At 41.0% G+C, this 27570-nt stretch overlaps 1 protein-coding gene across 4 annotated transcripts in view; it reads left to right on the forward strand.

Moving 5' to 3' along the window:
* The window catches only part of parn (poly(A)-specific ribonuclease (deadenylation nuclease)), a 127654-nt gene that overhangs the window by 45411 nt on the left and 54673 nt on the right, over nucleotides 1–27570 (forward strand). For all 4 annotated transcript variants that reach the window (XM_078418153.1, XM_078418154.1, XM_078418155.1 and 1 more), the window contains exons 19-21: nucleotides 11756–11811; nucleotides 12742–12828; nucleotides 21662–21736. In XM_078418153.1, coding sequence (XP_078274279.1) covers nucleotides 11756–11811; nucleotides 12742–12828; nucleotides 21662–21736 — 218 coding nt within the window. The remainder of the gene's footprint in view (nucleotides 1–11755; nucleotides 11812–12741; nucleotides 12829–21661; nucleotides 21737–27570) is intronic.

A 27570-nucleotide genomic window follows, 5' to 3' on the forward strand; every position in this document is an offset into this window, starting at 1 on the left:
TGTGTATGAATGGATCAAAGGTAAATTCTCATGCAAGACTTTCAAATTGAACATATTTGCACTGGATCTTGGCACATTTTCCTTGCTGATTATTGGTACTAAATTAGAAATAGCTCTCCACAGTATCATAAGTGTTCTGTTCATTTATAGGTGAGCTTCTGCTCCCAAATAAAAGCCCTGCAATGCCAGTTGACCTGGTTTCAAGTTATTCGTTTTAAAAATTATTTCTTCATGGCATGTGGGCCAGGGTGACATTTACTGTTTCTGAATTGAATACCCCAACTGAGCTAAGCAGGGATTTCATTGCAATTTGATAGCTTGATAGCTTTATAGCCCCTGATAGGAATCTTTTATTGCAGAATTATTTAATTGCTTGAAATTAATGTATTTCCTGGCTGCCATGTATGATGATGGTAAGACTGTACTAAGAACTTTTGAAACTTTGTCGGTGCCAGACACGTGGTGACTCATTGTGTACTGAAGGCTGCTGAATGATTTTACTGGACTGTATGCAAAAACAAAATGTGACAAAGTATCATTGAATTGAACTTGTGTAAATTGTTTAATGGTCAAAGTCTTGAATGCTCGTCACAACTACTTTGGGACTGCCTGTTATTTCATTTACCATCTGCACAGTTCCCTTTAATTATATAGCAAAAAAACATTTTCTCACATGTACCAAAGTAAAAAGGTTTTGTTGTTTGCTATCTAGTCAAAGAAAAGACTATATGTGATTACAATCAAGCTGTCCAGTGTGCAGATAAAGGATACAACGTTTACTGCAAGATAAAGTCTGATTTTAAAGATCGCTCGAAGGTCTCCAATGAGGTAGATGGGAGGTCAGCACCGCATCTTAGCTGGTGATGGGATGGTTCAGTTAGACAATAGACAATAGGTGCAGGAGGAGGCCATTCGGCCCTTCGAGCCAGCACCGCCATTCAATGGGATCATGGCTGATCATTCTCAATCAGTAACCCCGTTCCTGCCTTCTCCCCATACCCCCTGACTCCGCTATCCCCAAGAGCTCTATCCAGCTCTTTCTTGAATGCATTCAGAGAATTGGCCTCCACCTCCTTCTGAGGCAGAGAATTCCACAGATTCACAACTCTCTGACTGAAAAAGTCTTTCCTCATCTCAGTTCTAAATGGCCTACCCCTTATTCTTAAACTGTGGCCCCTTGTTCTGGACTCCCCCAACATTGGGAACATGTTTCCTGCCTCTAACGTGTCCAACCCCTTAATAATCTTATACATTTCGATAAGATCTCCTCTCATCCTTCTAAATTCCAGTTGCCTGACAACAGCTGGGAAGAAACTCCCTGAATCTGGTGGTGTGTGTTTTCAAACTTCTGTGCCTCTTGCCTGAGGGGACAAGCGTGACCGGGGTAAGACTGGTCCTTGATTATGCTGGTGGCCTTTCCGTGGCTACTTGAAGTGTATATGATGTATCTCTTTCAATATCTTTACAGGTAATTATATTTTAGCACATTTCCATATTGTGAATTGGATATAAGGCAATTGCTGAATTAGGGAACTCTATTTGCATCATGCAAGCCAAACTGATTTTGCTCCAGAACCAGCGAATCACTTAAAAATTCCTTTGGAAATTGACAATCTGAATAAACACCAGTCTGGGCTTCTATTTCACTTCCCTGCAGTAATCGGACACCATTGTCTCTAAGAATGCAGTCATTCAGTTTCACCATTTGGAACCATTGAATTAGACAAGCAATCAGTCATGTGACACTTGAGCGACAATACTCTATTAAACGTACCATACAGCCTTTATTTTTAGCATTATTTCATTATAGCAGAACTACCTTTATGGTTATTAGTGAGCTGTGCACTTGTGACAGTTTGGCTTTTCTCAACTGACTCAGTGACAGCAAACTGGCAGTGAGACACAAAAAGCTGGAGTAACTCAGCAGGACAGGCAGCATCCCTGGAGAAAAGGATTAGGTGACTTTTGGGTTGAGACCCTTCTTCAGATTCCAGCATTTTGTGCTGCAGAGATGCTGCCTGACCCGCTGAGTTACTCCGGCATTTTCTGTCTTATCTTCTGTGTGAACCAGCGTCTGCAGTTCCTTCCAATACAGCAACCTGGCAGTTGGCGTAGAAAGGACGAATTGAGGGATAGCAACCGGAGGAGCAGGAAATTTAGGGGTGAATACTGAGTAGTAACAATAACTAGTATGTGTGTTTGTACCCGATCCTGTGATACTAGCTTTCAATTCATCATTCGTGCATTTTGTTTGATCAAAAATGGATTTCTTAAAATTAGCATAATGGTGAAAGGTTTGCCTTATTTTGCTCATGTTTTCCTCTATCTACATTTAGTTTAAAGATACAGCATGGAAACACCCTTCGGCCCACAGAATCAATGCTGACCAGCGATCACCCGTTCTATGTTATTCACTTTCACATCTACTTCCCTACACACGAGGGGCAATTTTACACAAGCCAATTAATCTACAAACCTGCACGTCTTTAGGATGTGGATGGTAACTGGAGTACCCATATGAATTCAAAGGTCACGGGGAAAATGCAAACTCCACACAGTCAGCACCCGAGGTCAGGATCAAACCCAGGTTTCTGGCGTTGAGATGTAACAGCCCTACTAGCTGCGTGACTGTGCTACCCATGGTCTATGCCACCTCTTTATTTGTATCTGATAAAATTCCATCACCACCTGCCTCATAGATTAGCATTCCTCTCCTGCCTCTTTTTAAAATGGGGGGCCACCCTCGAGAGTTCCTTGAGCATTTAAACCAGTGGTTTAACCTACAAATAAGATTTTGATCTAATAAAAAAGTTGCCAACATCGCAAGATTCTTTTAAACGTTTCCTTCATATTGTGCATCTCCTAATTTTCATATTCACTACTGAAGACCACAATGTATTTGGACTGCAATGTCATTGATTCTTGGTTATCCTCAAAGTAACCATTTTGTATGTGTGTTGTCTCAAGATAGTGACTGCTGATTATTTAAACATCAGTTCATTTTTGTCAACGCAAATCATGTTCGCACTCGCCGTTTACAGTGGGAATTGATGAATAACAGCTTGAAGCAGAACTGGAGTTTGAGTTCTTTTCATTGTCTCGCACTTTATTCTGAAATTTCCAGGAGTCTAGAGACTAGTTCTAACTTCAAATTCACAATTCATGGTCTGTGTGTTCAGTCAATAAACTACATTTTCCAATTGCGACACTTTCCAATTTTCTACTAGTGACGTTAGCCGATCAAATTATCTGCTCTTTGTGCTTTGATCATATCAACAGCAGTTTTGGCTAACTCTGAGACTATCTTCTTGCAACATGGCCTGTAAGATGGATGTTTACAGCATAGTTGTAAAGGGTGGATAGGGCCTGCAGTGTTATCATATTGAAGCACACTGTGGGCATGACACTGGTGTAAACGTATTAAAAGACTCTTTCGTAGCTTGCCATATGAAGATAAACTTATGCCTGATCCCAACCTAGAATTCTTACTTAATGAATAAGCTGTTAACACTTTCTTGATGGCTGCTTCCTCACTGGAACTGTAATTTTAATTCCTTCTGGAGTCTTGTAATTATAATGGTGTAAGTGTGGTTGCACTTTTCATGTTATGTGGTGCCATTTTAAACTATTAGTGTTCCTTTTTGGTGGATTTTTTTGTGCCGTGATGCACATACCTATGTAAACAAAAGGTGCACTGTAATTTTACGTTATGTGTCTTAACTACTAATTTTAGCCACTTTTAACCTCGGTTCTTGGCACGCAACCTACTGCTAACATGTTCTTTCAATTGGACCTCATTGCCGCAGATGACTCCCAAATTCATGGTCTCCCAGCTAACTTCTGCTACCCTTGTGTGCTTGGCTCTGTCATCTTTTGTTCCAATGGGACCCTCATTATGCTTCTAATGATGTATGCATTTGTGCAGTACTTTTTATGGCCTCTTGCCCCAAAACACTGAATTATTTCATCAGTTAACATGTAGGAAAACATGGCAAGGAACTCTGCAGAACAAATTCCTACAAACTTTGGAGAAATAAATTTGAGGGCAACTCAATTTTGGGTTTGAAGGATGGATGAAGGCCAGGCCATTGGGGGAACTCTCATATTTTTGAAATAGACCTACACTATCCTCCATAATGTTTGGGACAAAGACCCATTTATTTATTTGCCTCTGCACTCCACAATTTGAGATTTGTAATAGAGAAAACACATGTGATTAAAGTGCACATTGTCAGATTTTATAAAGGGCCACTTTTATTCATTTTGTTTTCGCCATGTAGAAATTATAGTAGTGTTTATACATAGTCCCCCCATTTCAGGGCACCATAACGTTTGGGACACAGCAATGTCATGTAAATGAAAGTAGTCATGTTTAGTATTTTGTCGCGTATCCTTTGCATGCAATGACTGCTTGAAATCAGAGATTCTTGGACATCACCAGTTGCTGGGTGTCTTCTCTGATGATGCTCTGCCAGGCCTGTATTGCAGCCATCTATAGCTTCTGCTTGTTTTGGGGGCTAGTCTCCCTCGGCTTTCTCTTCAGCATATAAAAGGAATGTTCAATTGCGTTCAGATTGGGTGATTGACTTGGCCACTCAAGAATTGACCATTTTTTAGCTTTGAAAAACTCCTTTGTTGCTTCAGCAGTATGTTTGGGATAATTGGCCGGCAGTTCATTCTACAGCAAGACAATGATTTTTGAGGCATTTGTTTGAAATTGAGCTGATAGGATGTGTCTATACACTTCAGAATTCATTATGCTACTACCATCCACAGTTGTGTCATCAATGACGATAAGTGAGCCAGTACCTTCAGCAGCCATACATGCCCAGGCCATAACACCCCCACCACAGTGTTTCACAGATAAGGTGGTATGCGTTGGATCTAGGGCAGTTCCTTCTTTCCTCCATACTTTGCTCTTGCCATCACTCTGATATATAAGTTAATCTTCGTCTCATCTATCCACCTGACCTTTTTCCAGAACTGTGGTTGCTCTTTTAAGTACCAGGTATAAAAATGGCCTTTATTAAAATCTGACAATGTGAACTTCAAAAAAAAAAATTATTACAAATTATTTGAGATTATTACAAATCTCAAATTGTGGAGTACATAGGCAAATAAATAAATAAATAATGGGTCTTTGTCCCAAACATTATGGAGGGCACTGTATTATGCAACTTGGACAGAGAGGAACTCCATTCAGTATGTCAACCATGTGGACAATGGCAATTGACATGTATCAACAGCCCAAAAGTGGCTAAAATGACCAAGGAGCAGGGAGGTTTGGAGATTTAATATCCAATGGAGTTCCGGTTAATATCTTTTCCGTTTTTCCCTATTTTTCACCACACTGGATCTCTCCCAAGTGTGTCCTGACATTTTTGTGCATCAGGATCTGTAATGCGCTGTCAGGGAGATTGGTGAATGCAGTCGAGAGTGTTTAGAGTGATACAGTGGGGAGAAAATACCCTTTGGCCCAACTTGCCCACACCGACCAACATATCCCAGCTATATTAGTCCCACCTGCCTGCGTTTAGTCCATATCCCTCCAAACCTGTCCAATTCATGTACTTGTCTAACAGTTTCTTGAATGTTGGGATAGTCCCAGCTTCAACTGCCTCCTCTGGCAGCTTATTCCATGCACCCAACACCCTTTGTGTGAAAAAGTTACCGCTCCGATTTATCTTTTCCCCTTCACCTTAAACCTATGTCCTCTGGTCCTCGATTCACCTTGTCTAGGGAAGAGATTCTGTGCATCTACCCGATCTATTCCTCTATAGGATCACCCCTCAACCTCCTGCACTCCAAGGAAGAGTCCCAGCCTGCTCAACCTCTCCGTATAGCTCAGACCCTCTGGGGCTGGCAATATCCTCGTAAATCTTCACTGTACCTTTTCCAGCTTGACAACATCTTTCCGATAACATGGTGCCCAGAACTGACACAATATGCTAAATGCGGCTTCACCAACGTGTTCTATCATCTTATGTCCTGAAATGGAACCATGAAATTCCCACTCGCAGCAGGACAACAGAAATGTAAATATAATAGACAATAGACAATAGACAATAGGTGCAGGAGTAGGCCATTCAGCCCTTCGAGCCAGCACCGCCATTCAATGCGATCATGGCTGATCACTATCAATCAGTACCCCGTTCCTGCCTTCTCCCCATACCCCCTCACTCCGCTATCCTTAAGAGCTCTATCCAGCTCTCTCTTGAAAGCATCCAACGAACTGGCCTCCACTGCCTTCTGAGGCAGAGAATTCCACACCTTCACCACCCTCTGACTGAAAAAGTTCTTCCTCATCTCCGTTCTAAATGGCCTACCCCTTATTCTCAAACTGTGGCCCCTTGTTCTGGACTCCCCCAACATTGGGAACATGTTATCTGCCTCTAATGTGTCCAATCCCCTAATTATCTTATATGTTTCAATAAGATCCCCCCTCATCCTTCTAAATTCCAGTGTATACAAGCCCAATCGCTCCAGCCTTTCAACATACGACAGTCCCGCCATTCCGGGAATTAATCTAGTGAACCTACGCTGCACGCCCTCCATAGCAAGAATATCCTTCCTCAAATTTGGAGACCAAAACTGCACACAGTACTCCAGGTGCGGTCTCACCAGGGCCCGGTACAACTGTAGAAGGACCTCTTTGCTCCTATACTCAACTCCTCTTGTTACGAAGGCCAACATTCCATTGGCTTTCTTCACTGCCTGCTGAACCTGCATGCTTCCTTTCATTGACTGATGCACTAGGACACCCAGATCTCGTTGAACTCCCCCTCCTCCTAACTTGACACCATTCAGATAATAATCTGCCTTTCTATTCTTACTTCCAAAGTGAATAACCTCACACTTATCTACATTAAACTGCATCTGCCATGTATCCGCCCACTCACACAACCTGTCCAGGTCACCCTGCAGCCTTATTGCATCTTCCTCACAATTCACACTACCCCCCAACTTAGTATCATCTGCAAATTTGCTAATGGTACTTTTAATCCCTTCGTCTAAGTCATTAATGTATATCGTAAATAGCTGGGGTCCCAGCACCGAACCTTGCGGTACCCCACTGGTCACTGCCTGCCATTCCGAAAGGGACCCATTTATCCCCACTCTTTGCTTTCTGTAATCTGTAAAACTCAATGAGTTGTGAAACATGAGTGTGACCAGGGTGGTGTAGGCTTTTGATTCTGACTACCATTTTGAGGCAGCGATTCTTGCCAACCCCTTTGATGGTGGGGAGATTACAAAGTGTCTAAAGAGCACTTGAATCACCTAGGGATAGAAGGCAACAGGCCTAGTGCTGGGAAATGGGATTAATAAGAATGGGTGCTCACCGTTCAGCATGGATGTGGTGGGCTAAATAGCCTGTTTCCTTGCTGCATGACTCTTAAGTTTGAATTCCAGTAGTTAACTAAATATAGAAATCCTCAGAGGGCTCAGGAAATTTAACGTGCCTCCAATGACTCGTGAATTTCTGCAGATACACCACAGAAAGCATCCTATCCAGATGCATCACAGTTTGGCATGGCATTGCCCAAAACAGCAAGAATTTGCATAGTTATGAACATGGCCCATACATCACACGAACCTGCCTCGCCCCTCTTTTCCACATCCCTCCACCCCATTGATACCATGCTACCTGAGGAAAGCCTCTTTGTTGGGAGCGATGAGTAATATTTCATGCATTAAAGCAACATCACTATCATAAATGATCAAAGTTAATATTATTTCGATGAAGTATTTTCCACTCTTAAACACCTGTGCTTGTTGCTGGAGTTAATGGAGATGGCTGTGTTTTGGGGTCGTTTAGTTTGGTTAAGAGATAGAACTTGGAAACGGCCCTTTTGGCCCACTGTGTCCACGTAGCCCAACGATCACCAGTACACTAGTTCTGTTATCCTGGTTTCACACCCTACACACTTGGGACAGTTTACAGAAGCCAATTAACCTACAAGCCTCGCGGTCATAGGGAGAACATGGAAAAGACAGCACCCGAAGCTGGGATCGAACCTGGTTCTCTGATGCTGTGAGGCAGTAGCGGGAATGCTCAGAAATCTCATTCTGGTGTTTGTCAAAAGATCCAAAAAATTGAGATTACAGCTAATTTAAACAATTTCTGCTGAGTTAAATATAATTCTAAAATCAGTTTCTATCCATTGAATAATTGATACCACCCATGTGATCTTAATCTTGCTTGAATCCAAGGCTGGTTGTGATTTCTTTTTTCCCCCCCTCTAAAAGAATAACTTATTTAAATACTTGATCTTTAATGTTGTTTCAACTAGTGGAATTGAAGAGATGTAGGAGATAGTTATGGCTTAAAATGTGATTAAATTTATCTGTTGGTGTTGGTTTACTATTGTCACGTGTGCTAAGATACAGCGGAAAAACAATTTTGCATGCTATCCAGAAAAATCATATTGTACATCGAGTAGTGCAAAAGAGAAAATGACAGAGTGCACAATATAGTGTTGCAGTTGCTGAGAGTGGAAAAGTGCAAGAGCTGCCACAAGGTAGATTGGAAGGTTGGGAATTTATCTTTGGCAAATGTGAGACCAGCTAAAGAGTCTGATAACAGAGGGTAAGGAGCTGCAATGGAATTCGGTGGTGCGGTGCTTTCAAGCCAGCGGGGGGGGGGGGGACCGAGGTGGACCGGGGGGGGGGGGGGGGGGCACCGAGGTGGACCGTGGGGGGGGGAAGAGACTTTTACTACCTTTCTGCTTATTGTTGGACTTTTCCTTGGTTTTGGTCAAACCTCTTGGCAAGATGTATGTAGTTGGCTGCTCGTGCCAGTGCCCTGATAAGTAGATTTTTATCCTTGTTTTTCTACTGCTCAAGGTTAGGTTTCAATTCATAGGAGGCACAGAGTCCATGGCTGGAAGCTCAATATCAAACTTTTTCCCTTCAAAGCAACACATCAATGGCTGTAGAACACTGGTCCATCTTGAGTTCAGCACACCATACAGCACTCCCCAACTTACAAGGGCTATGTTCTGTGAACCTTTAAGTTAGATTTTACCCAGGTCAAAATCACCATCCCCATCCCTGCCTGAAATAACTACTATTAACTGTCAGTTATGTTCAGAGCATTTTCTGCGGTACGTGGACTTCTGGGTAAGCACTGCACCATTGCCACTTGAGTTCTGTCTTGCTGTTGGGTCACTTTCTGTGGCGCATGGCTTTCTGGGTAAGCACCACCGCCATTGCCGGATTGTTTCTGATGTAAACCTGAGTGATCGTAGTTGTGGCAATTACAACCTGCCTTTGATTGCTCTAGTGACAGAGTATAGATTGTTTATGTAAATTGCCTATTGTGCAAATCTGAGTGTGTCTGTAAATACACATATTTCACTTAAATTGAGGCAGCTGACTAATTTACAAGGACTCCTTTAAAGTTTGTCTAAACGTAATGGGGCTTTATTTTGCCTGCTGTGTGTTTTATGTATGTTATTGCCTGATTTCTGTTTTTGCAAGTGAAGTTGAAAACTAAAATAGATAGCAGAATGTTTAATTGTACCTGACATCATCAGAAGTCAAATCTATCTAGAAGCATCTGGTCAATATAGTGTCGCACAATAGCAGACAGCTTTTTGAAAAAGTGTTGCTTTGATTCAACAAACCTGGTTAAGCAATGCCAGAGGCTGGTGCTGTAAACAGACTTGCCTATTCTTTTTAGACTATTAATTTTGTATGATCGAAAATAGTTTTTCATTTATTGTTCAATGAATGAACATGCCTGGAGCCAGTATTAAAGTATTAAAATATTATATGGTGTACTTTGATCCTGTTGGCTACAGGAAAATATAATTTCAAACTACAACAGAAGCAATTAAGTACTTAATCACAAAACTACACCAATGAATAGCAAACAAATTGAAAGGGGTTTCTTTTTAATGCTGCCGTGTTAAATGAGATAATCGTATGCAAAAAAAAATTGAGTTTTAATCAATGGATCTCATTTCTACATTTATTGTGTCTCTTACAACTGTTACGTTTTATTTACTGGGCACAGAAAAACAATTGCTGAATGATGTAATAATGAATATTAAGCAACTAAAATGAATTATTTAGTACTAAAACTCAGAGGAATAAAACTTAACTTTGTGATAAGGTTTCTCTGAGATAATCGGGCAAGTCTGTATCTGGTTGATGTTGAACTTGCTTTCTGGATATATAGCAAGTTGGATATAGTTGCAGTAATAATAGAAAATGAATTGTAGTCATTTGTAAGAAACTTATTGGTTGGCTTGGGTAGAAACCTTTCAAAAATTGCTTGTTTTGAATGCTGAAGTAGTTGAACTGTTGAACATGTAAATAAGGGTTCTGACCCGAAACGTCATCCATCCTTTTTCTCCAGAGATGTTGCCTGACCTCCTGAGTTACTCCACCACTTTAGGTCTATCTTTATTATAAATCAGTATCTGCAGTTCCTTCCTCCACGTATTGCTTGTCTTATGTTGCACTATTTTTAATGGTTGTCAAGGTCTAACTCCATGTAAAAGATCTGATGCATATGAAAGTCTTTACCAAATGAGAAATAACTTATTCTTCAGCAGTAGAGACCAACAATCTGAGAGATTTATAGTAGATATATGAAGTATCCTTGTAACTTACAAAGATACTCCAAATAACTTTAAAGGTCTCACTTCAACCTAGAATTTGAGGATTTGTTTTATTAAGTAATGTGAAAGATTAGGATATGCAGTTCTTAAATGGTCTAGGTTTGTCTACCCGATTGATTTTTTTACCATATCAATGAGCTTCAGTAAGCTGCTTAAACTCAAGAGAGTCAAGAGTTTTTTATTGTCATTTGTCCCAGATAGAACAATGAAATTCTTACTTGCTGCTGCACAACGGAATATGTAAACATAGTACGCTGTAAACAAACTGCCCTGAATAAGTAAGATGCCCAATATATTTTAGATGATTATCGGTGCCTTTGCTGTGAGTTTTGGAAGTACTATTTCTCTGGGAACAAGCAGGGGATTTGATGCTACTATACAAGGCAGATAACTGGCACCAATGGATTTAAAATACACCATTAGGAAAAAAGTAAATGTCTTATATTTTCTCATAATTCTTTATTTTAAGTACATAAATATATCAATTATCCAGCTGGTAAAAATAATTAGCAACAAGTAAGTGTAATGCAATCACCCTACTTGTGCAATACACTTTATTCCAGATAAATATCACTCTGGCCATAGCAGCAGTAATAATCTGAAATACATTGGGTATCTTGCATATTTAGAAACCAAGACCTGCAGATGCTGCTTTATACCAAAGATAGACACAGTGCCGGAGTAACCCAGCGGTGAAGAGAAAAGATCGGTGGTGTTTATTTTGGGTCTGAACCCTTCCAACGCGAAACGGCACCCATCTCTTTTTTCCAGAGATGCCGCCTGACCTACTGGGTTACTCCAGCATTTTGTGCCTATCTTTGGCATATTTAGGGTAGCTTAAGCAGTTGGATGCATCTTGAGGTGCACTGATGGGTCCATCAGTTTCTTTTTTGATTAGTCCACTGCCTTTGATTAACCGATTACTTCTCTGAGCAATTAAAAAACTTGCACAGAAATAAACCCATGGTGTAACTTGTACCAGGCTGAGAGAAATGGGGTTGTGACTGCAGCATACCTCAGCCAGTTCACCATTCCAACATGGCAGCAGGTGATGTGTCCAGACAACTATCTATTTGTTTCACTTCTTACCGATCTTCACTGGTTTATTTATCTCTTTTTTAATGCAGACTGTTTCTAATGAGAGTGATCGACATTCCCTACCTAAACCTCAGTGGACCAGATTGTAAGTACCTAATTTTAACTGGAATGTACATAAATGTGCATCAATTTGTCAGTCCCATACAGCAACTTCCTGTTTCTTGTTAAATTCTTTAAGGCTATTGAAATAATTCTATACCAAGAGCCAAATTATATTTTAAATAATTTTGCACTTTGTTACCATTGTATTTCAGCATGTGCATTATGTTCCACTGCTAATAGACTACATTAATAGTATTGTAATAAAAAGTGTTTATTTTACAAACTGGAAAATCTAGTTATCAAATATAGATGATGCCCAATATGATTACGATAAGGAAATGGAGAAAAAAAGGTCAGGATTTAGTGGAACTACTACAAAATTGCTTTCATGTATAATCTTTTAACGGGAAAGCATGCAAACAAAAGCTTTTCACCAATCCTCTGCAAGTGACAATAATAAACTAAACTACCAAGTAAGGTGACTTTTTTTACGATCCACAGAAGCAAGTGTAAGCTATTCTATAGCCTACATTCTCGAAGGAAAACCCATTCTTCAAGAATTTACTGTGATAGGAAGCAGGCATGGATGTAATTACAAAGAATTCTGCTAAAGAGAAAAATCAAGCTCTGTTCACGGTGGTCATGTTTTTTCCCCTCTAAAATGTGTAGCATTTCCTTTGGATACTTTCCGGAACGGAATGTTAGACAAGCGCAAGGGAAAAGGAAGAATCTATACAACAGCTCATTGGAAGTTATGAAAAGGTTTTTGCAATAATGAAGGCCATCAGTTGTTTTAGGTTTAAACCATGACTGGTTATTGGCAGGCATTTACTTGCATATGCATTTATTTTTAACTGATTCATGTGTTGAGAGAACAAATTGTACTCATTTCTCTTTTGTCTGCCAAGTTTTAAATCCCTGTAGCACCAAAGTTTTATGATGAAGATCTACAGCATTTGCTTTTCTCTTTCAGTGCAACCTAAGAGGGACCATGTTCTACATGTTTGTTTTCCTAAGGAGTGGAAGACCAGTGATCTCTACCAACTTTTCAGTGCCTTTGGTAGGATCCTTCAACTTGTCTTGCAAATTTCTTCCAACAGGACCAGTTTCATTTGATAACAATTTAGCCAACTGGTTAGCACTGTTTCATTTTAAAGCAACAGATTTAAAATTATCAATCATTGGAATCGGATAAATATGTAAGCTTATTTTGAAGAATTCTTGGAAGACTGAGATGCAGTTTTATACATTTTTGAGTTCCTTTTGTAGATAGCAATTTTAATATTTCTGGATAATGCTCATTGCCACTCAGGACTAACTCTGTAAATAAAATGATACCATTTCCTCCAATGAGACCACATGATTTCAACCAGGACTTTCCCAGTGGATGAAAACATTTGTTTTTTGGGTCAATAACAATTTGCAAATCACCACTCAGTTATTTTTCTCATTATTTGATGATGCTCATTGCATCAGGTAACGTCTGTGGACAGAGCGAAATACTGTTAACTTCTCAGGCTGCTGACCATTATGGAATAGCAGAAATTGTTGACATTCTTCTGACGAACGTCAAGTCGATCTGAAATGTCACCTATTCCTTTTCTCCAGGGATACTGCCTGACCCGCTAGTTACTCCAGCATTTTGTCTCTTCGACCTGAAATGGAGGTAGACACAAAGTGCTGGAGTAACTCAGTGGGTCAGTCAGTCTGGCTGGAGAAGAAGGATGGTCAGGACCCTTCTTCAGAACCTGATTGTGTGGGTTGACCCATTGAACACTCCCACTATTTTCTGTTTGTAAATTGCAAAATACTAGAATAACTCAGTGGATCAAACTGCATCTTTGGACATAGATAGGCAGTGCTTCGGGTCAGAACACATCTTCGTAATAAAGTCTAAATAAGGGCCCTGTCCTGAAACGTCCTCTGTCAATTCCCTCCACCGATGCTACTTGACCTGCTGAGTTCCTCAAGTGCTTTTTGTTTTGCTCACTATTCCAGCATCTGCAGTTCCTTAAGTGGTCACCAGTTTCAATTTATGTTACAGAATAAACCAATACGTACAGTGCCTTCCATAATGTTTGAGACAAAGACTCATCAATTATTTATTTGCCTCTGTACTCCACAATTTGAGATTTGTAATAGAAAAAATCACATGTGGTTAAAGTGCACATTGTCAGATTTTAATAAAGGCCAATTTTGTACATTTTGGTTTCACCATGTAGAAATTACAGTCGTGTTTATACATAGTCCCCCATTTCAGGGCACCATAATGTTTGGGACAAAGCAATGTCATGTAAATGAAAGTAGCCATGTGTTAAAGTTCGGTTCTTAAAACAGACAACAACACAAACAGTTAAAGGTAAACCAAGCAAAGGTTTAATTATCGTCAGACGGGAGTGGGGGATCAGTGCTAATGGTGTATGACCACAGCACTCTCCTTGCTTTCACTCAAAGATACAGTATTTTTGCAGCATTTTTATGGATGTTTAACACAACATTTCCTTCAAATTAATCACAAACTGTATCGAACATAATATATTTGACACCCTACAGTCATAAAATATTCCACACAATAAGTCATTAGTCGAAGGTAAGGATCCTACTGTAATCCAGGCAAGATGCAGTAGCTCGCAGATACCCCCCATGCACCCAGATCAAATACCTCACCCAGTCATAAAATATTCCACACAATAAGTCATTAGTCGAATGTAAGATTCCTCATCATACCACAGAGGTCCTGTTTACACACCCACAAATAGTCAACAGTTAACCACATCCTAATCTTAACGAGAGCATTGCCCATCGTCTTTCCCAGACATTCTTCCCAGGCAAAACAGGATATACCACTCTATAGGCTTTAGGAATCACATAGTTATATCCTGCCTGGTGCAATTTTGCAAACATCAGCTATTCAAGACCCAAAGTTCAGGCTGATCCTGTTCATTCATTCTACCATTTTATTATTTCTGTGGTTTCCAGGGATTGTAAGTTTCAGCTACCAGACACATCCTTATGAGCAATTAGCATTCCTCCACTTACAACAATATAGAAGCCCCAAAAGCATACAAATAGGTTTGCAGACAATGGCCAAGCATCCCATCATGCAAAGTTAATAGCCATTAACTCTTTCATTCCCTCCTTTTATCATCTCATGATAACATTAAAGTCCTCATGAAGTAGAAAGAGATATGGTACATTTAATCATAAACAACAGAACAACAATTAGCAACAGAATCGAGCCATAATGTAAGATGGTCCCCCAGAGGTTTCAAAGAAACTGAATGGCCATGCACCCCTGCGGGGACCCTTGTCATTATAATGGTACATTTCTTCCCTGACCTTCTTGATCTTATTTACTTCTTGAGAAATGTGGGCAGCTAGGTCAGTGATGTTAGAGGATTCATCGGGGATGTAGGTCCAACATTCTTGTCCTACTGCACAGGTCCCCCCTTTTTGCTGCTAAAATGAAGTCTAATGCCATACGGTTCTGCAGTGCCATGGTACGGAGGGCTACCACCTCAGCTGTCACAGAGGAGGTGGCTTTCTGAGTATCCGCAAATGCATCAGCAGTGGCATTTGCCAACTTTTCCATTGCGGAGGCCATGTTAATCATTTCGCATGAGATGCGGGCCGTGCCATAGAAGGGAAAGGCAATCATCCAGAATCGTTCAGACTCTGAGATGCCTCGTTTGGACCTTAATGGAGTATATATCGCAGCCAAATGCTGCACGGCTCTCATTTGAGGGACAACATACGCTAAGTAGCAGCATCCCCTCCAAGAGGTGGAGCCCTTCAGCCTGTCCCATCCTTGATCATCCCCAGGTAGCAGCCCAGACAGCCAGGGGTATGCCCATGATCCACATACATAATAAGTACCGTTCAGCGGAAGGGATGGTCCCGTATGCCAATTTGAGGTGCAATTGCTGTTTCCCAAAAACACCCCGTTACCCTCCATGTGACAATGGCAAATGGCATCGACTAGTCGGTGAGGGTGAATGGCCAATTTAAGTCGTGGTATGTTCCCCACTCTAGCCTCATTCATCATCCAGCATGGTCCAAATGGTTCTGTATACCATCCTGCAAAAATAGATTTGGTTCTTACCCTCGATCCATGATACATTTGTCCTTGGCTAGAATGCATGCACAAGTTAGCACAAAGAGTTCAGTTTGTTGTGCTGAGAGGGGGTTTTGAAATCGTCAATACTCTGGTGGCTGTGTCAAAAATACTAATGGATTAATTATAAATGTCAGGTTAGGATTATTTAAAAGCGTAAACTCATACCTTCCCAATCGTGCCTGGGTGCGGTATTTGGTTTGGCCTGCATTCATTAATGCGGCCACACAAGCGTGTAATCCAGGCAAGATCTGGGTGCATGGGGGGTATCCGCGAGCTACTGCATCTTATCCGCGAGCTACTGCATCTAACCTGACCGAAAAGTATGCCACCGGTCGTTTGATATCGCTGCCTCCGCTTTTCCCCTGTCTTTCCTATCCTCCTCTTCTTCGGATTCTGTTCCCGCACCTGCATCTTCTTGCTCTTGTGCCCTTACTTCTTCACTGGCTTCCCCTGTTGGAATTTTGGGGTATAAGGGAGCCAATAATGGTGCCTGTATTTCAATAAGGGCATTGGCACCTACTGGTGGGGCATATGGAGGAGGTCTCCTCCATGTGGGACCCTCCTCATCTTCACTAGCAAAAAGGGTCGTCATGCTAGACATAGGGTCTCTGGAGGATTTACTGGTACCAGTTTTTTTGTAAACTACAAATTGTTTTTGGTTCTGAGCTCTTTTTATCAATGCTCCGAGCGTGCTCTTTTTTAGTTCTTTTTTTCTGCCCACTGACACTATCTGGAGCACCTTTCACTCTTTCATAGTTCCATCCTTATTTCTCAACTCAATCCCCTTCTCACATGCATTATCCATCCAACTCCTCTCTCACATCTCCTCCCTCTTTTCTGCCTCACTCTTCCATTCTTTAATTCTTTTTTTCCATTTCTTTCCAGCATCTTTTTCCCAAATTGACATTTCTGCCTTTTTAACAGTTTCTACATCCCATGTTCCTTCAACTGGCCCAGACTCATTACCCAAATGTTTCGTTAACTTATAACTTAATATTCTATAATCTTTATTATAACACATGTGTTGCACGGGCGTTCCCCTGTCACTCTTATCCAAATTATTCCTCATCTTAATTTATGACAAACCTTTTGAGTTTGCTATAGCCAATTGCCGACTACTTTCCCAGTACCAAAACCATTCACAATCTTAATTTACGATAAACCTTTGGAGCTTTCTCTACACCATTGCCGGTTACTTTCTCAGTAGCAAAACCATTCACAATCTTAATTTACGACAAACCTTTGGAGTTTGCTATAGCCAATTGCCGACTACTTTCCCAGTAGCAAAAATCTCTTAATTAACATTAGGTCTTACCTTCGTTGTCTGTTTCTAAGGATCTCGGCTGAAACCACCTGACGAGGGACCACAGTGTTCCCGGGAGCTTCTTTGGGAGGTCGGTCTCAAGGGATCCGACTAGAGCTCAATTTTCTCCCCGTCCGATCCCGGTTGCTCTGCAGCCTCTTACTCTGTCATCGGTTGTTGGTCCCAGCGAGATCCTGCCGACTACGCCAATGTTAAAGTTCATTTCTTAAAACAGACAACAACACAAATAGTTAAAGGTTATCCAAGCAAAGCTTTAATTATCGTCAGACTGGAGTGGGGGGATCAATGCTAAGGGTGTGTGACCACACAGCAATCCCCATGCTTCCACTCAAAGATACAGCATTTTTGCAGCATTTTTATACAGAATTTGCAGCAAGAATGTTTAACACAACATTTCCTTCAAATCAAGCACAAACTGTATCGAACACAATATATTTGACACCCTACAGTCATAAAATATTCCAGGTAAGGATCCTTATCATACCATATGTTTTGTTTACATACTCCCACAAGTAGTCAACAGTTAACCACATCCTAATCTTAGCGAGAGCATTGTCCATCGTCTTTCCCAGACATTCTTCCCAGGCATAACAGGATATAGTGTCGAAGCTGGCATTGAAGCTTTAGGAATCACATAGTTATATCCTGACTGGTGCAATTTTGCAAACATCAGCTATTCAGGACCCAAAGTTCAGGCTGATCCTGTTAATTCATTCTACCATTTTATTATTTCTGTGGTTTCCAGGGATTGTAAGTTTCAGCTACCAGACACATCCTTATGAGCAATTAGCATTCCTCCACTTTCAACAATATAGAAGCCCCAAAAGCATACAAACAGGTTTGCAGACAATGGCCAAGCATCCCATCATGCAAAGTTAATAGCCATTAACTCTTTCACATGTTTAGTATTTTGTTGCATATCCTTTGCATGCAATGACTGCTTGTAGTCTGCGATTCACGGGCATCACCAGTTGCTGGGTGTCTTCTCTGGTGATGCTCTGCCAGGCCTGTATTGCAGCCATCTTTAGCTTATGCTTGTTTTTAGGGTTAGTCCCCTTCAGTTTTCTCTTCAGCATATAAAAGGCATGCTCAATTGGGTTCAGATCAGGTGATTGACTTGGTCACTCAAAAATTGACCACTTTTTAGCTTTGAAAAACTCCTTTGTTGCTTTAGCAATATGCTTGGGATCATTTGCTTGCTGTGGAATGAACCGCCGGCCAATGAGTTTTGAGGCATTTGTTTGAACTTGAGCAGATAGGATGTCTATACACTTCAGAATTCATTATGCTGTAACCATTAGCAATTGTGTCATCAATGGCAATAAGTGAGCCAGTACCTTCAGCAGTCATGCATGCCCAGGCCATAACACCCCCACCACAGTGTTTCACAGATGAGGTGGTATGCTTTGGATCTTGGGCAGTTCCTTCTCCCCTCCATACTTTGCTCTTGCCATCACTCTGATATAAGTCAATCTTCGTCTCATCTGTAGGCAAGACCTTTTTCCAGAACTGTAGTTGCTCTTTTAAATACTTCTTGGCAATCTGTAACCTGGCCATCCTATTTTTGCGGCTAACCAGTGGTTTGCATCTTGCGGTGTAGCCTCTGTATTTCTGTTCATGAAGTCTTCTGCAGATGATGTTCATTGACTAATCCACACATGACTCCTGAAGTGTTTCTTATCTGTTGCACAGCTGTTTGGGGATTTTTCTTTTTCTGGAGAGAATTCTTCTGTCATCAGCTGTGGCGATCTTCCTTGGCCTGCCAGTCCCTTTGTGATTAGTAAGCTCACCAGTGCTCTCTTTCTTCTTAATGATGTTCCATACAGTTGATTTTGGTAAGCCTAAGGGTTGGCTGATGTCTAACAGTTTTATTCTTGTTTCTCAGTCTCATAATGGATTCTTTGACTTTCATTGGCACAACTTTGGTCCTCATGTTGATAAGCAGCAATAAAAGTTTCCAACAGTGATTGGAAAGACTGGAGGAAAGACTAGGTGCTGAGAGCTCACTTATGCTTGCATCGAGGAGGCATCTAAACCCCTGAGCAATTAAAAACACCTGTGAAGCCATGTGTCCCAAACATTATGGTGCCCTGAAATGGGGGGGACTTTGTACAAACACAGCTGTAATTTTTACATGGTGAAACAAATGTATAAAAATACCCTTTAATAAAATCTGACAATGTACACTTTAACCACTTGTGATTTTGTTTTCTATTACAAATCTCAAATTGTGGAGTACAGATGCAAATAAATAAATGATGGGTCTTTGTCCCAAACATTGTGGAGGGCACTGTATAATATTTTGCTTTGAAGTATAGTTTAGACATACAGCGTGGTAATGGGCCTACTGAGTCCACGCGGACTAACAATCGCCCCATATACTAGTATATCCTACACGTTTACAGAAGCTAATTAACCTAAAACCCGCACCTTTGGAGTGTGGGAGGAAACTGAAGCATTCAGAGAAAACCCATGTGGTCACAAGAAGATCGTGCAAACTCTGTACAGACCACACCCGTAGTTGGGATCGAACTTGTGTCTCTAGCGCTCTCTAAGGCGGCATCTCCACCCCACTGTGCCGCCAAATAAATGCAATCAGTGTGTGGTTATCTTTCTAAAAGTGTGCACAGGGCAAGAAAAAAATACCAAGCTTAAAATCCTTCCAATATGGGAACTGAAACACTAATCCCACCGTTGATTTACTGAAATGGAGTAGAGTCCATCTGCCTCTGACAGTGATGCAGTTAGCATAGTCAATTCAATATAAATGAGAGGTGCTTGCAAACTTATTAATCATTAATTTGATCTCTGGATGAAATAAATTACTTTTTCACGACTTTCTTGTCTCAAGATTGTCGTTAACTTCTGGAGTATCATTGACTCTTGCCAGCTTGACAAGGTGCCAAAAGTTATTTTACTGCATAATTTGAAAATATTCTGGGTTATCAAACCTGGAAGTTAATAGCCAATATGCATTTCTGTTGAGAGTTTTAAAACTTAATTTATTTGTAGATATATTACTCTGCCTCAGTCATTTAGTGCTGTGTTATAATGGGCTTTGAAATCATTTAAACAACGTGATTAGATTTAATAAAAAGGAACTGCAGATGCTGGTTTATACCAAAGATAGACGCAAAATGCTGGAATTACTCAACTGGTCAGGCAGCATCCATGGCGAAAATGGATAGGTCTTGACTGTAAAATTCAGGAATGCTGCCTGACCTGTTGAGTTACTCCAGCATTTTGTGTCCATCTAACATAATTAGATTGTTTAGCATGGCATAGCTTATAAGAGGTATTGATATTATAAAACTACAGTTGGAAGAATATAAAGTTTTGATTACTGGAACTTGGGATCATAATCATCATCATACTTCATTAGCCAAGTATATTTTGCAACATATGAGGAATTTGATTTGCCATACAGTCTTACCAATAAAAAGCAACAAGACACAAAATCAATTTTGGCATAGACATCCACCACAGTGACTCCTCCACATTCTTCATTGTGATGGAAGGCGAAAAAAAAAGTTCAATCTCTTCTCTTCTTTGTTCTCCCGCGGTTGGGGGCCTCGAGCCTTCTTTTGACGGAACGACCGTGGCTCCCGTAGCCGGTGGTCGGGCCTCCGCGTCAGGGTGATCAATCGCACGCATCGGCTCCCCTGCGCCAGGCGATCAGACCCCGGGTCGGGGCTAGTCGAACCTCTTGTGACTTTGGAGCTTCCTGACATCGGTCTCTATCCGATACTGCGAGTTCCTCGATGTTGAAATCTGCAGGCCGCGGTTGGAACATTGATCCTAGGCTAGGGATCGCAGGCTCCGATGGCAAGTCCACGATCCCACAGTGGGGCTCAAAGTCGGTCTCGAGCCAAGGCCTCCAGCTCCATGATGTTTGACCGCAGAGCGAACGGAGATACGATCTGGAAAACAATTGCATCTCTGGCAAGTTAAGAGATTGAAAAAAAGTTTCCCCCGACCCTCTCCCCCACCCCCCACATAAAACAAACCAGAGAATATTAACACATAATTTTAAAACACACTAAAATAACAAAAGACAAAACGACAGACAGACCGTTGGCGAGACTGCCATCGCTGACGGCGCCACCCGGTGGCATTGGTTCAACTAATATCATGCAATGAAGGAGTGAGTATGGAATCTTTGTAAACATGCTTCTTGTGCCAAATTCTGAGGACATCAAGCAATTTTTAAAACCATCTCAAACTCCTTTTCCTCATGAAATTAACAATGTGCTTTTGATCTAGGTATGTATAGTATGCATTGTAATGTGATATCAAAAATATAATATTGATTTAGTAATAGGCTTGAACAAACTCTTCATTTGATTTAACAGAGCATTAAAGTGACACCATTCATATCAAGTGACATTTTGTAGGCAATTGAAGTAAAAATGTTTTAAATGTTTGTGGGTAACTGTTTTCATCTTGTACTAGGTAACATCCAGGTGTCTTGGATAGACGATACTTCAGCATTTGTATCATTGAGCCAACGGGAGCAGGTACAGATCGGTAAGTGAAATTCCCACAGCGTCAAATATTTCTGCACAAAGGCCAGTGTAATTTTTTTTTAACCAGTTTTCTCCCCTCTTCGTGTTCTGTATATTTTTTTGGCAGTATAAAGATCCATGTGTACTGATTGACCTCCAATTATTATCCATGCTGTCTCGACTGATTGTTGGCAGGATCCTCTGTCTGCAGCAGAATCACAGGTGGTGTTATCTACCTTTTGTCTGGCTTCAATAAAAGCTCCCAGTCATACAGCACAAACAGGCTGTTCAGCCCAACTTTTATCCATGTCGGCCAAGGTGCCCCATCTAAGATAGTCCCATTTGCCTGTGTTTGCCCCATAACCCTCTCATTCTTTGCCATCCATGTACCTCTCCTGTGTATAGTGTTTATTTGAATGCTTTTGTACTACCTGCCTCAACTACCTCCGCTGGCAACTTGTTCCCCATACCCACCACCCTCTGCAGTCTTGACACGAAATATCACTCATTCATTCTTTCCAAAGATACTGCCTGTCCCGTTGATTTACTCCAGCTTTTTGTGTCTCCGGTTTTAATCAGCATCAGCAATTCCTTTCTACACTTTGTGTCTATCTTTAGTATAAACCAGCATTTGCAGTTCCCTGTTTCTAGGTCAGGAACTGAACCTCTTGTGATGTATGACTCGGTGATTGAAAACTATATTGGTCGATTATCTATGTCGTTTAATTTGGGGTGACAAAATAGAAGCAAACCCTCTGGAAGTAGAATGTTTTGCTGTTCAGAAATGTTGGCAGTCTGCCCATGTACTACATGTGATAGTCACACAGTTCCTTTGATTATTAGGCTACTTGCACTTGTGACAGTCATTCAGCAATTCCCAACTCGGAATAAACACACAAAGTACATACACAAGGGAGATGTTTATTCATCTCCCTCAGCAAGCTCCTAATGTTTTAAAATGGTTTTATTAATGTCACTTGCCATATCAATAACAACAATTTCATCATAAGAGAATGATGTATCTAAATGTGCGTGCATCACCAGAGCTGTTGCTAAATAAACTAAGAACACGAATGTGTCCACAATCTTTCAGCCTGATCATCGGGGGGGAGGGGGGGGGAGATGGGATAGGAAGAACAACATAATGGAAAACATAGCAGCATAACTTCTGGAATTGCAATTAACAGTGTTGAAATGTCATCCAAGGGATGAGCTAGCTAGTTGACACAAAATCTCATAGACACAAAATGCTGCAGTAACTCAGTGTGTCAGGAAGCATCTCTGGAGAAAAGGAATAGATGATGTTTTGGATTGAGACCCTTCATCAGACTCAGTCAGGGAGCTGAATCCCATGTTGGCTTGATAGTGGGAGGGGAAGAGTAGTGGTAAAGGATGCTTTTTTGTTGGGAAATCTGTGACCTGTGGTCTACTGCAAGGATCAGTTTAGTTTAGAAGTATAAAGTATAAAGTAGAAACGGGCCCTTTGGCCCACTGACCAACGATCACACGTACACTAGTTCTATCCTAAACACTAGGGGCAATTTACAGAAGCCAATTAACCTCCAAACCTGAGACAGACGTAAAATGCTGGAGTAACTCGGGACAGACAGCATCTCTGAAGAGAAGGAATGAGAGACGTTTTGGGTCGATACTCTTCTTCAGACTGAGGGTCAGAGGAGGGGGAGATACAAAGATAAGGAAGTGTAAGGTGTGAGAACGAGACATCAAAGGGATGGAGATGAAGGAAAATGTAGAATAGATCATTGTTAGCTAGAAGAAGGTAACCATAAAGCAACCAGATAAATGTAATCGGTGTCAGTCAGACTGGTCGGAGAACTGGGAAGTGGAGGGATGGAGAGAGAGGGAAAGCAAGGGTTACTTGAAGTTAGAGGTCGACATTCATACCGCTGGGGTGTAAGCTACCCAAGCCAAATATGAGGTGCTGATCCTTCAATTTGCATTGGGCCTCACTCTGACACTGGAGGAGGCCCAGGACAGAAAGGTGAGTGCAGGAATGGGAGGGGGGGTTAATGTTTAGCAACCGGGAGATCAGGTAGGTTTAGGCGGACTGAGCGGAGGTGTTCAGCAGAATGATTGCCGAGCCTGCATTTAACGGAGTTTTAATGCCATCTGCGGTTTCCTTAGCTCTGACATAATTGCGATTTAAAGGGTTGATTAGAGGCATTTTGGTGCAACTCCAAGGTTGCAGGTAAACAGGTTGATTTTCTTAATTGTAAGCCTTTTGTCATTCTTTGAAGAACAGTCTGTCTTAAAGCTGTGAACAACATCACATTATTCTTTTGTATTTGATTATTACAGTGTAACTCTCTATCATTCCCATTCCAATATTTTGGGGTTGGCCAGAGCCTTTGTGACCATGAATGTCCGTGCATCATCAGAGCTATTGCTAAATTGCAAGATCGCCCTTGTCTCCCCACCTGACTTACCTGCCAATCAATTTCTCCTTGCCTGGATCCATCCATCACTTGCTAGATCGTGCCACCCCTTCCCCTCGCCTCTTTCTACCAGCTATCTCTCTTCTACTCCAATCTCAAAGAAGGGTCCCAACCCAATCTCAAAGAAGAGTCCATTTCCCTTCACAGATGATGCCTGACCTGCTGAGTTCCACCAGAAGATCTATTAATATTTACTACAGAAGAATCTTTTAACATGTTTCCTTTTGAGGATTTGCAAAAAGTACTGTTGTCCGATGGACTTCCTACATGTGAATGTTAATTGTTGTTCAGTAGGTTGTACTCTCGTTATTCAGTTGGAGGTTCTGGAGAGATGATTGCAAACGTCTTGGCTAACTCTACAGTAAAGTCCTGAGGGAGATGCATTAGGCCAAGACCCCTTCTCTTGGGTAGATGCAAATAATCTATGGCATCTTTTCAAAAAAGGCGCATGGATATATTCCTTGTTCTCTTGACCTATATTTGCCCTGCAATCGGCATCTTAAAACAGATTATTTAAGTCTTGTTACATAAGTGAGAGTTTGACTTCTAAATAACATTGCCTCATTTCCTAAATTACAGCAGTGTTTTGCCTTGTAAAGGACTTTGTGAACTCTGAAGAGCTTTGGGGTATTCTGAAAGAGAACTGGTTTCCAAAATCTTGCCAGTGATGCATTAATATGTTCATTTATAGACAAGACAATGTATTAGCACAAATGCGTGGATAACATGACCACATGGTTATTATTGGTAAAAAATTATAAACCATAGGAATTCTTTTGTCCTCAGAACGTAATATCCAAGTTAATTTTGGTCTTTTAAGGAACCATAACAACAAAGTCTTTCATCAGTTCTATTTAGCCATTTCGTGATCCCCACTGTTTTTCTGAATGCCTCTTTTAGATTTTTTTTTAGATTTAGAGATACAGCGCAGAAACAGGCCCTTCAGCCCACCGGGTCCACGCCGCCCAGCGATCCCCGCACACTAACACTAACCCACTAGGAACAATTTTTACATTTGCCCAGCCAATTAACCTACATACCTGTACGTCTTTGGAGTGTGGGAGGAAACCGAAGATCTCGGAGAAAACCCACGCAGGTCACGGGGAGAACGTACAAACTCCGTACAGACGGCGCCCGTAGTCAGGATCGAACCTGAGTCTCCGGCGCTGCATTCGCTGTAAGGCAGCAACTCTACCGCTGCACCACCGTGCCGCCCTTTTGTTTCTGCCTCGAGTATTCTTAAATTGTTTTCATTCCAGGTGGTCTCTGGTTAAATTGACCATTTCCTTTGTAACTTATTGATTTGACTGGCAGCTAGATATAACAAATCTGGCAGTTATTCATTCTCTGAGTTAATGGATTCCTTAAGCTTTTGATTTGCATTAAGGGGGTCGTGAGTCACTGGCATTTTTGCATTGCTTCATGAAAGTTTTTGTTCCATTTTAGAGGAAAGTCTATCTGCAGTTTAAAACATTTCGCCCCGTTACTTAAAGAATCGTCGAGTTAGTACTGCCTAAAAGCTCTTGTCAGTAGAGTTGCCCACTATCTGACTGGCCCATTCCAGACTGCAGCAGTATGCACTGAAGCTTGGTGGGGGAGTCTACGGTCCTTCCGCAGCTGGTTCTCCTACTTAATGCCCTAGTTCCTTTTGCCAAGGTCTGGTAAATTGCAGTGGTGTCCTTGCTCATCCTTCAGTTGACTCTTCACATTTGAGAAGAGAAGAATGTAACTATATGGGACACAGCGAAGGTTATGAAGTAGGAGGTTGCATAATTCCTGAGAGAATCCTTGCAAAGCCAACTGCTCTTTGTAATTTCTTTAGCTGACTTTCAAACAATAGCTAAAGGACATTATTAAGAAAGAAAATGCAGTATGTGATCAATTACATTTTGAAAATACAATTTAGGTTAATAATACTGGCACAACCTATGATTCTATCAAAGTAATGTGCCAAACTGCTTTGAACTCCAGCTCCATTGTTTAACAATAATCGGCAAGCATATTACTCCAATTACTAACTTAGTATTTATCTAATGGACTTTTTTGTTTTGTATCTAGTTCCTAAATTTTGATCAACGTGTTATTTCCATGTCCAGAATATCCCTAGCCTTAACATCCTTAATGAATAGATTTGATGGTTGATTCATAATTTATTTCATCAACAAGGTTCACTCCACGAGAAATTGAATATGAAGGAAAATGCTGAAAGAATGTTGGATGGAACATTTTAATTTCAAATTATTTGTCATTCTTAATCAAAATTATTTACTAGAAAAGGCCATCTTTGATTGAATTCTTTAAATGTATCCTATCGAAGAGCTGTGGTTTACATTATTTAGCATCACCTCATTTTTAACTTTTTAGTAGTGACATCTTCAATATGGTCACCTTAATTATAAAATGCCTCAAGCTAAAATTTCTTCCAAAAAAATTGCCTTTTACAAACTTTTTTCAGTCATGCTTTAAAAAAATTGTGCGCGATTGAGAAATTTGAACTGATGTACACGTGAAATAAAACCTTACAAAAGCTACTGATAAGACGAGTAGTTTACCAATATGTTACCGGGGTTGTGTTTTTAGTTGTACATAAGTATGGAAAAGTTGGAAACGTTCTCCTTGGAACAGAAGAGGTTAAGAGTTGATATAAGAGAGATGAATTTCATGAACAGTGAATAGAAGAAATGCACTTCTCTGGCAAGCTGCATCAATGTCCTAACATTAGAAGTATAACGTCATTGTATCATATAATTGGCAGCACAGTGGTGCAGCTGGTAGAGCTGCTTCCCCAGTGTCAGAGACCTGGTTCATTCCTGATTCTGGGTCCTATCTGAGTGGAGTTTGCATGTTCTCCTTGTGACTTTCCTCCCACATCTTTCTCCTTTAAGAAACAGTTAGACAGGTACATGGATAGGACAGGCTTGGAGGGGTATGGACCAAATGCAGGCAGGTATTCGTGGTAGGTACGTGTGGCTGGGACATGTTGGCCGGTGTGGGGAAGTTGGGCCGAAGGGCTTGTTTCCACGCTGTTTCACTTTATGTCAAATCCCAAAGATGTGCAGTTTTGTAGGTTAATTGGCATATTTAAAAATTGCCGCAATGTTTGGGGAGGTGAGGAGAAAATGGGATACCATAGAACAAATGTGAACAGGTCATCAATGATTGGCGTCGATTCGGTGGGCTGAAGGGACAGCTTCCATGCTGTATCTCTAAACCTAAATTACAAAATTTGGGAGTAGGGTAGTATGTGGAATAGGCTTGTAGGGTTGCTGATTGGAGAGCAAAACGTGTGGGCAAAAATATGACTGCTCAAACAAAGACCTTGAATGGGCATTGACTTAAATGGCTGCCTCCTGTGCAGAATGCTACAGTGTCTCTAGGGCCTTCCAAAAGCAGTTTGGAA

The sequence above is a fragment of the Rhinoraja longicauda genome, chromosome 21 (assembly GCF_053455715.1).
Source record: "Rhinoraja longicauda isolate Sanriku21f chromosome 21, sRhiLon1.1, whole genome shotgun sequence".
Lineage (NCBI taxonomy): Eukaryota > Metazoa > Chordata > Chondrichthyes > Rajiformes > Arhynchobatidae > Rhinoraja > Rhinoraja longicauda.